Source organism: Callospermophilus lateralis, chromosome 18, assembly GCF_048772815.1.
Source record: "Callospermophilus lateralis isolate mCalLat2 chromosome 18, mCalLat2.hap1, whole genome shotgun sequence".
NCBI lineage: Eukaryota > Metazoa > Chordata > Mammalia > Rodentia > Sciuridae > Callospermophilus > Callospermophilus lateralis.
This window is the reverse complement of record NC_135322.1, coordinates 54,985,064-54,995,667: the sequence shown is the minus strand read 5'-3', so window position 1 is coordinate 54,995,667 and position 10,604 is coordinate 54,985,064. Positions and strand designations below refer to the sequence as shown.

General features: G+C 55.2%; 1 protein-coding gene across 1 annotated transcript; it reads left to right on the top strand.

Moving 5' to 3' along the window:
• The first annotated feature begins 259 nt into the window (after positions 1-259).
• Positions 260-8,885, top strand: LOC143383829 (C-type lectin domain family 18 member A-like). The gene is made up of 12 exons (XM_076838774.1): positions 260-401; positions 953-1,044; positions 2,966-3,205; positions 4,006-4,103; positions 4,491-4,612; positions 4,784-4,891; positions 5,454-5,546; positions 5,920-6,026; positions 6,645-6,774; positions 7,135-7,231; positions 8,277-8,368; positions 8,848-8,885. The coding sequence occupies exons 1-12, from the start codon at positions 260-262 to the stop codon at positions 8,883-8,885; spliced, it is 1,359 nt and encodes a 452-aa protein (XP_076694889.1).
• Positions 8,886-10,604: the final 1,719 nt, after the last annotated feature.

Genomic DNA, 10,604 nt, shown 5'->3' with positions numbered 1-10,604 from the left:
TGCACACTGTTCTGCCTGTTGTCGGTGGGGCAGGCTGGCCAGGCCACAGAGGCTGGAGCATGGAGGCATCCAGGGGAGCTGTCTGTCTCTTTTCATGCCAGCAACAACAGGAGGCTGTTGGGACACACTGATTACTCACGGGGCCTCCCCCTTTTGTCTGCCAGCCCACCCGACTCCTTGAGATTGTGAAGAGCTCCATCTCTCCTGGGAAGTGAGTTGGCTGGTGAAGCCAGACTGTGCCTGCAGCACCGACTGGCCCATGCTGCAGCCAGAGCCCTCTCTGGGGCCAGGAGGCCAGGGCCACCGGCCTGGCCTCCTGCCCGTGCTCCTGACTCTCATTGGCATCGCCTGGGCAGAAGTGCAGCCACCCCAACCACCAGAGCAGGCTCAAATGCCCAGAGGTAAGGGAAGGAGGGGAAGGACAGAGGTAGAGGAGCCATTGTGAGCTTTGAGGAGGGGGTACCAGGGGATTTCTGGAAGTCAGATCTCTGGCCTAAGCCCTGGGTGGTGTTGGTGTGATTTGAGGAGGGACCCAAAAGGACAGTCCAGGGGGCATGATGGATGGATACTGGGACTGGGAAGAAGGACAAGGGGATGGGCCCACGTTGGGGTCAAAGTGGAGTACCAGCTGAAGGCTGGAGCTGATGACCCAGAGAGATGCAATCGCTGAGAGGAGGGGCGGGCTTTGAGTCCCCACATGCCTGGTCCCAGTCCCTCATTCTCTCCATTGTCCCCCACTCCTCAGTCATGCCACTACTTTATATCCGGTCTTTCTCTTCTCACCCCCACTCCTGTCCCCATCTCCCTCCCTCTCCCCCATACCCACCCATTGCTCTTCTGTGTCTCAGGCCTTGTATCCTAGGGGTGAGGTTGCACTCTTACCTGGCCATGAGGACTGACCCAGTCCCACTGCTCACTGTTCAGTGACCTGGCCTTCTGTCCTTGTCCCTAGCCCTGAGCAGGAAGGAGAGTTTCTTGCTCCTGTCTCTACACAACCGCCTGCGCAGTCGGGTTCAACCTCCTGCAGCCAACATGCGGAGAATGGTGAGTGCCCCCAACTCCAGCTCCACCAGAGTGGGAGGGTAGCTGAAGAGACAGAGACCTGTCAGGGGCTCACCAGGCCATGCCAGTGCCAGGTGCCCTTCTGCCTGGGTAGGGCTGGTGGGGACAGTCAGTCACCTTGCTCGCTGAGGATCCATGGCCCTAGTTGCTGAGGGGTTCTGTGGCTTACTCCTCCCCAGAAGGACCCTCAGTATACGAGGCCATGCCCCTAGCTCACGCTTGCCTGAAAGGCAGACCTTGGGTCTTCCCTGGTATCCCGTTGCCACGGAGACCAGGAGACATGCTAGGAGCTGGGATCTCCTCCCTCAGGGAACAGGAGCTCTGCACAGAGTCCAATGGGAAGGGGAACAGGAGGGACAGTGGCCTGCTGAGCTGTGGAGGGGCTTGTGTGTGACAGGATCTATCTGGGAAACTAGGAGGGGCCTCTCAATTTCTTGGCCTATTCACACATTTGCAATTCATAATTTCACAGCAGGAGTGAGGTACAGGGTGTGGGGGGAGCATATGGAAGTTTTCCCACCAATCTCATTGAGACTGCAGGGTTAGAACTGTCATCCTGTAAAAAATTATGTCCCCATGGCCTGAAACCCAGCAGCTCCAGCCCATGTTAACAGGTCAGGGAGGAAGGGCAGGGGAGAATGGCTGGGGCCCAGCAGCGGTTCCTCATGGCTGCCTCCCATGAACTCCTATGAGGCTGGCAGCTACAGTGTGTGGGTGGTGACCTTGAGAGCTCAGGGGTCAGTTTCCCAGGAGGTGGGGGTGGGGCAGGCCGGAGGAGGGCAGGTTGCTTCTTCCCCTTTTCCTGCCCTGAGTGAGTTCTGTGTAGCCAAGATGCTCCCGGCATCTTGTGAGTGCTCTTTCCCAAGACCCTGCAGGCAGGGGAGAGCTATGATCAGTTGGCTGGCAGTTTATAACATTTCCAGGACCCTTGGCAAAGCCCTAGAAACTCACCTTTCTAAAAAGGACACAAGTGGAGGCCCACCAGCAGCCCACTCCCATTCTGTCCCACGTATCCCTGGGGGCCTCTAAGGTTCTAGGACACCTGTTCTTTGCACATGGTGAAGGTGAAGCCATTGGGGTGATTGTGGCTTCTGAGGAGCCCTGGGGAGAACCTCTACCTACCTTCAGTCCTCATCAGAGGTAAAATCATAATGAACACGAGCCCAAAGTGAAGCTTTCTGTGGGTCTACCTGAGCAGGGTACCTTCCTCCCTGTATTCACTCAGTCCCCACAACCCTATCCAATAGGCACCTTATAGATAAGGATGTTGAGTCTCACAGAAATTGAGTGACTGCCCAAATGCCCAGGCCCAGGTGAAAAAAAAGGGTGAGAGGTCCCCTGGGCCTGGCAAATTTGGGCCCCAGTGAGTAGAGCGCTCTGTAGGTACTCATCTGCACATTCCCACCAGCACCAGCTGACCTCTCCCCACTCCACTCCTCTCTAACCCAGCCACTTCATTTCTCCTGCATGACCTCCAGCATGACCTCCAGCAGTCACTCAGTCTCTGTGAGACTCAAGTGACTAAGGTTTCAGGGGTGGAGTCTTGTTTCGTGATGTCTTGCAGGGAGCAGGTTGATTGACATCTTGGCAGCTCACAGCCATCTCTGAGAGGCTGTGTGGCTGCAGCAGGTTACCCCATCGCTGGTGCTGTATGAGACCTCTTAGCAGAGCTGAGGGGGAGTTTACTTGCATTCAGGGGCTCTATCCCAGAGGGACTGCCACAGGAAGTTCCCAGTGCCAGATCTACCCCCGTCACTGGCTACCTTGCCAATGAGTCCACACGCAGCCCCTGGACGGCTCTCAACGTGGATACTCAGAGACAATGGGGGAGTTGAGCCATTGCCCAGTGGTCCTCTCCTTTGCACAAAGGTCTCCTGTGGATATCTGTTTGTTCTGCCCCCAGGACTGGAGCGAGAGCCTGGCCCAACTGGCTTATGACAGGGCAGCTCTCTGTGGCGCCCCAACCCCAATCCTGACTTCTGACCCACGGCGTGTTCCCCAAGTGGGCTGGAATGTGCAGCTGCTGCCTGCAGGCTTGGCCTCCTTTGTTGAAGTGGTCAGTCTCTGGTATGCAGAGGGGCAGCAGTACAGCCATGCAGCAGCCGAGTGTACCCACAATGCCACCTGTACCCACTACACTCAGGTGAGTGTTTCAGGTGAGGCCAACTGAGGTCAGCTGGCTCATCTCAGAAGGGCTGGGGCTGTAGCTCAGTGGCAGAGTACTGGTCTGGCATATGTGAGGCACCGAGTTTGATCCTTAGCACCACAGAAAAATAAACAGACAAAATAAAGGCATGCTATTCATCTGCAATTACAGAAAAATAAAAAAAAATTAAAAATTTAAAAATAAGCAATGAGCTAGCCAGGCACCATGGTGTACTCCTGCAATTCCAGGGACTTGGGAGTCTGAGGCAGGAGGATCTCAAGTCCCAGGTCAGCCTCAGCACCTTAAGGAGACTCAGCAACTTAATGAATTCCCATCTCAAAATTTAAAAATAAAATAAAATTAAAATTCTGGGGATGTAGCCCAGTGGTAAAGTGCCCACAGGTTCAATCCCTACTAACCCCCCCCCAAAAAAAAAGTGGACTATAGCAACAAGTGAAAGGTCATGTGCATTTTTGCAATCTATCACAAGGCCCTTGATGTCCAAGAATTTCTTTTGCCATTCTTCTCCATCCACCCCCAAATTTCCCCTCCCTTCAAACATCTGCTAACTGCCCCCACTCCCCACCCCACTCAGAAAGGCTTCCTACATGATTCCCACCATCCTCAGAGCTCTGCCCAGAACAGCTGCTCCCGAGGCCCCCGGGGAAGTAAGGGAGCTTTCTTTCTGTGTGGATTGTGAGCCAAACTGTGCCCCCCCCGCCAAGCATGCACTGCCTGTGCATGCTAGAGAGGGGGGAGTCTATGATAGTGTTTCTGAGCCACTGTGTTCCCTGCAGCTCGTGTGGGCTACCTCGAGTCAGCTGGGCTGTGGGCGATATCGGTGCTCTGTGGGCCAGGTGGCGATGGAAGCCTTTGTCTGTGCCTACTCTCCTGGGTAAGTGCCCACAACATGGGCTATGGGGAGGGCTAAGTGGGATACTTTCATCCAGGGTGAGATGCCTGTCCACCCAAATGGCCTTTACCCCTTGGTCTGCACCCTGTGTGGGAGAGGGAAGAGGAGGGAAAGGAGAGCTTGTGGAAGATTCTGGACGTGCAGATTGAGGCTTATCCGTGATGTCCCTTCTTGAAAGCATGACCAGTTTCAGGGGATTTGTTTGGAGGTCATCTGTTTCTTCCTTGAAAATCTCCCGGTCCCACCCAGCTCTCTGACTCTGTGGGCATGCTGAAAGAGCTGAAGGGGCCTGTGGGTAGGCAGCAAGGCCCCACCCCTGCTCTGTCCAAGGCTGGCCCCTTCCAGATCCTCCGACCCTTGTTCTCACAGAGGCAACTGGAAGGTAAACGGGAAGACAATCACCCCCTATAAGAAGGGCGCCTGGTGTTCGCTCTGCACAGCCAGTGTATCTGGTTGCTTCAAGGCCTGGGACCATGCAGGGGGGCTCTGTGGTGAGTGCCCCACCCTTCCTACCTCCTCCTGGCACAGCAAGTGGCTATGGCATGGGTGGCAGCAGCCTGAGGGACTATCCCAGAAGCCCTGACCCCTCACCACCCAGGGAGGCACCTGCTTGACTGCTGGTGGGGAGGCCCCTTCTTAGAGTTCCCTCCATGCCTGACCAGAGGTCCCCAGGAACCCATGTCGCATGAGCTGCCGGAACCATGGACATCTCAACATTAGCACCTGCCAATGCCACTGTCCCCCTGGCTACACAGGCAGATACTGTCAAGGTGAGGACCTAGTGCCCTTGCAGGCAGTCCCAAGGGGTGAGGAGGGAGGTGAGCCCCGTTGAGCCAACCCCTGCTCTATGGTGTGGCTGTGGGGTGGCTGGAGGCTGAGAGCATTTTGAGGGAGTCTCTGAGTGGATTACTTGGGAGTACTTGCTGGGGTTAGCACACTGCATGCATTCATTCAACAAGCATTCATTGAGCACCAACAGTTTGCCAGACCCTGTGCTATGCAGGGGACTCAAAATGGCCCTGAGGCTATGGGACAGAGGGAGGAAGACAGAATGAGGAAAAAGAAAATGGGTTCTTCTTCCACTGCCCCCCAACTCTGCAACCCTGGGCAGGTCACCTCCCAAACCCCAGTTTGCTTCTTTCTATAATGAGGATCAAACCAAAGAAGCCAAGTGTAGTGGCAGTTGGAAGCCCAGGTGCGCTCTGTCCCCAAGAGGGATGCTCTTGCTGTTGTAGCTGAATGTTCAAGGTCTGTGGGGAGCAACATGGCGGGCAGGTTGGGCGCCGGGAGGCTGGAGGCTGAGTGCTCTGCCCTCCTGCCCTGTCCTGGCAGTGCGGTGCAGTGTGCAGTGCCTTCATGGCAGGTTCCGGGAAGAGGAGTGTTCCTGCGTCTGCGACGTTGGCTATGGGGGAGCCCAGTGTGCCAGTGAGTCCTGCCCCAAGACCCCTCCCAGGACTCCCTTTGGTGGGGTACTGGATTGGGTTCTATCAGCTCCAGGATCCCATTGTGTGCATCTCTTCCCAGCTCCTCCCTCCATGACGTCATATTTGTAGTCTGCAGTTGGCCACAGTGGGGGTATTTACACCACTGAAATCAACAAGTATTCATGGGTTTCATACATATTTAAGAGCGAGAGCTCATTGTTATACGTTTATCAGCACACCACTGAGCCCACCTGCTTCCACTTTGGAGCAGGTGGCCACAGGAAGGGGCACCTTGAGCTTAGATCTCTGGCAGGGTGGGAGAGGGTCATGATTCTAAGGAGGGGACACAAACTCAGTCCCCTCCACCCCACCAGCCAAGGTGCACTTTCCTTTCCACACGTGTGACCTGAGGATCGATGGAGACTGCTTCATGGTGTCTTCGGAGGCAGACACCTATTATGGAGCCAAGATGAAATGCCAGGTGATGGTAACCTCTACCTTCCCAGGAACCCCTCAGGTTCTCAAATGAGAGTTGGAATGAGATGACCCTGGACTAAATGATGGTTCCTTTGCCTTCTCCTGACCTAATATAAAACAGAGGTCATAGACCCAGAGGCTCAGGAAGCCAGGAGGTCATTAAGTGAGCAACCCAGAGACAAAGCCCCCCCTCCAACTTCTGTCTCAGGCACTGTCCTGACCTGGCTCCAGAGGCTGATTTCCAGACAGAATGGCAGGTCAGGTTGTCAGGACTCAGGGTTTTTCAAAGTCAGAAATCCACATCTTCATCCGTAATTCTTGACTAATTAATGTTGCCAATATGCAATGTGAATATATTTAAGGTACTGTGCAGTTAAGACAAAACCCTCCTGAGGGCAGGACCCTGCCTGGCCTGTGACCTGTGTACAAACAGAGGAGAAGCTGTCAGGGAAGGGAATGGTACCTCTATTCTCAGAGGCAAGAGATCATTAAGGGGTATGTGATGAGGCCTGACCAGCACACACATTTGGGATCCAGGGCCATGGTGGGGTGGCAGGATGGGAGAAAGGGTTGGCCTAAGCTCTTGGAGCCCTGCCATTGAGACCCAGGGTTGGGATTTCAGGAAAAGGGAGGGACACTAGCCCAAATTGAGAGCCAGAAAGTACAGGATATCCTCGCCTTCTACCTGAGTCGCCTGGAGACCACCAACGAGGTGACTGACAGTGACTTTGAGACCAGGAACTTCTGGATCGGTGAGTGCCTGGCTGGTTGGGGTGTGGTGAATGGGAAACGCGGGGCTGAATGCTCTACAGAGCTCCAGGAATCCTGTGCTTGGGCTATGGCAACCCAGAGTACTCCCTAGCAAATAGCAAGGATATGTTGAGGGCTTAGAGTCCAGAACAGGGAGGGTAGACAGGCTTCCAACCCCCTTCCCTGGGGAGAGGGCTGCAGGAGGGGTGAACCACAGTGCAGAGGCAAGGGCTGGAGGCACTGGGAAGAGTTTAAGAGCTGGGGGCCCAAAAGGTATGAGGCAGCAGGCTCCTGGGCTCAGATACTCCTCTCAGGGCCCCTGGGCTCTCAGATGATAGGCAACCTTGGCTACCCTGGCCCAGGGCTCACCTACAAGATGGCAAAGGACTCCTTCCGCTGGACTACTGGGGAACACCATTCCTTCACCAGTTTTGCCTTTGGGCAGCCTGACAACCAAGGGTGAGTCTGGGGTGCCCACACTCCCCTGGGACAAGGGTGTTGCCTGGGCCTCCTTGGTTGAGTCTTTGGACTCCACTGAAGAACCTCTTTCCAGCCTGCTGCTTGGTCCAGCCCTTTGAGGCTCTGGGCCTGACCTGGTACCAGGGAAGTCTGGGCACAGCTGATGCAGGCACAGGCCTGAGGTGAGGGAGGTATAAATCAGAAGGTGCATGATATAAAAGAGAGGGACCCCAAGCCCAGGCACAGTGATGTATACCTGTAACCCCTGCAACTTGCGGGGCTAATACAGGAGGATTGCAAGTTTGAGGCCAGCCTCAGCAATTTAGTCAGACCCTGTCTCAAAATTTAAAATAAAAAGGAAGAGCCATAGCTCAGTGGCAAAGCGCCCCTGAGTTCAATCCCAAGTACTGCTCCCCCAAAAAAGAGGGAACCCAAGAAAGTTTAGTGCATCTGTCCATCCTCATTGTCCCCTCAGTTGCCCCTCTATTTATTATTTACTTGCCCCTCCCTCCACTGGCCCATCTACCCTCTGCTGTCCACCAGTTCTCCAGCTGTCTACCCACCTGCATCCTTCATGCACACATCCACTTCCCAGCTGACCCCCTAGCTGTCCTGACCCCCCTACCAAAGACCTTCTAGTTCTATGCCTTCAAGCCTAGGAATGCCCAGGGCAGGGGCAGCAGAGGTGAAGGTGGTGTGTGGCCAGTAAGAGCTCCAAATATCATCCCCAGCCCTCCTTGCCAGCAGCCAGGCCTGATCAGGCTCTAGACACGTCTCCTCGATGGAAGGGAAGGACCTGGGCTCTCTGTTCCAGGTTCATCCCACTGGCTGGTGTGGCTGAGTGCTGCAGTGATGGGTCTCCTGAGACCTCCTGGCTTCCCTGAGAAGAGCATTTGTGCTCTGGAAGCATAATGGGAACTTGAGGGTTGGTCTGCCTCCCAGTAGCCCCCTCTGTGGTTGGGGCACCTGGGCCCAGGTGGCCTAATGCAGGGAAGATCCTGATTTCATTCCTCCACTCTGAGCACCCCATATTCTGGTCTGGCAGGTTTGGCAACTGTGTGGAGCTGCAGGCATCTGCTGCCTTCAACTGGAACGACCAACGCTGCAAAACTCGAAACCGTTACATCTGCCAGTTTGGTGAGGGCCTGCCCTCAGTTCCCCTCCTTTGGTTCCTGTCCCCTGGGTACTGATGGCCCACTCTAGGCTGCTAGGATATCCAAGTCACCCACATAGGGTGTCTGAGCACACCAGGTCAGAGAGGATGTCCTGCTCAAGACCTTCAGTGGGCCCAGCATCACATGGCAAGTCCATGCAGACACAGGACTAGAATATTTTCAAGGAACTTCTCCAAGGTCCCTCTCCTTCTACCATGAAAGTTGCCACCTGGGGTCCTGTTGGGTCCCTCAGTGTTCTCTGATTCCCTAAAGTCCAGTGAACTATAGTGAAGGGCAGAGGTGAAACCTGGCTCAGCACCAGCTCCCAGCAACACTGGTCCAACAAGGGAGCTCCATGTGGGACTATGGCCATGGGCACTTCCAGACCTAGTGAAGCAGGCTCTCCATCCCATTACTGCCTGCTCTGCCACAAAGTCCCACCCTGTTCTACTTCCTTTCCAGCCCAAGAACACATTTCTCGGTGGGACCCAGGGCCCTGAAGCCTGACCAGGCAGCTCTCCTGGCAGCCCCTGAGTGCACTAGCCCTGCAGGCCTGTCTACTCACCTGTGTGGAACAAGAACTAGGCCCAAAGTCCAACATGAGGTCTCAGACCTTGCATGATGCAGGAAGTTGGGCAGAGGGTGGCAGTGAAGCAGGTGGGGAGGGTGCTGGAGAAGCTTGGCATGGGAAGAGGAGAGCCTGGGTCCCTCAGCTGACTTTTGATTGGGAAGATGGGCTTCTGTGAGGCACTGAAACAGAAGCCAGAGCTAGAAGTCAGAAGAGGCTACCATCCTCCCCCTGGGCCAACCCCTGGGGCAGCTGGAGCTGTCACCACCAGATGCTTCCCAGGAAGGATTAAACTAATTTATGAATCGGCTGGATTTGCAATTGCTCAGCTTGGAGAATTCAGATGCCCCAGGATGATCCTCAAAAGACAGAGGGGGCTTGTCATCTCACTTTCCCACTATTCACCTTGTTCCTTTCCTGCTCAATCTTGTGACCCAGGGTACCCTTTGGATGTTTTCAGGCTCTCCAGTATCATGGAAAAACCAAACTCTGCCTCAGTAGGGGGTCTTTTCTCCAGCAACTCCCAGGACAGGGCCTCAAGCAGGCAGGGTAGACACTGCCTGTACACCTGGGACACAGTGTGTGTGAGTCTGTCTCTTGTTTCCCATGATGTAGTGTTTTCACATATCAGGGCTGATGGTATAGTAAGAACCTGGAGAGTTACACTCCCCCATCCAGCTCCTCAAATATTGGAGCATGCACTTAAGTACTGTGTGTCAGACTCTAATCAACACCTGACGTCTATTAACTCATTTAAACAGACATCCTCACTGAGAAGTGAGTATTGCTATCCTCATTTTACAGTTGAAGAAATGTAGGCACAGAGCGGTTCAGAAATTTACCCGAGGCAGTAGTGCATTGGGAATCAAACCTGGTCAGTCCGGTCATCTCATCTTTTTATATATATATATATATATCTTTTTTTTTTTTTTTTTTTTTTTGGTTGGGGGGTTGGTCCGGCGGGTTTAATCCAGGGGGCATGGGAGAAGTGCCCTAACTCAGAGCGCGGGCACACGCTGGGCGCTGGGCGCTGGGCATTCACACAGATGTCCCTAACAATATCATCCAGTCACAAAGGAGGAGACTGGTCTTGCAATTGCTCGATTCGGAGAGCCCAGGCCACAGACCCCAAAATTCTGCCCAAGGACGCCTGCGGGTCAGCTTGCCCAATGCCTCCTCTGCCTCACGGGAGACAGGAGGGGCCCTGCTCCCCCGCCGTGGTCCTGCCAGGTAGTCACCCATCCGTCGCAACTCTTTACCCGGGTCGTAGAAGACCACTTCGCCTCAGGATCGGCGGACACACTGCCCACAAAGGCACCTTGTGGCCCTGGGAGCCTCGGCCGCGCACACGTAGTCGCACGCTCCCAAGTCCCGCCGGGCGATCGCGTCCGTCCCCCGAGACCCGGGAGGGAGCCCCACTGCGGGCGACCCCGCCGCTGCCTACCTCCGGGTCCTCGGCTCTCCGGGGACACGGCCCATACTCCTCCAGCTGAGACGCTCGTTTGTCACCTGGCCCTCCTGGGAGGCATGATGTTTTTTTGCATCCTGAGGCGTGTCCCAGAAGGGTGCGTCCTGCGCGCGCCCACGGGGCAGGGGGCTGGCCTGGGCGCGCCCTGCGAGGGCGACCCGCTACAGGACAGGCCGGGCGGCG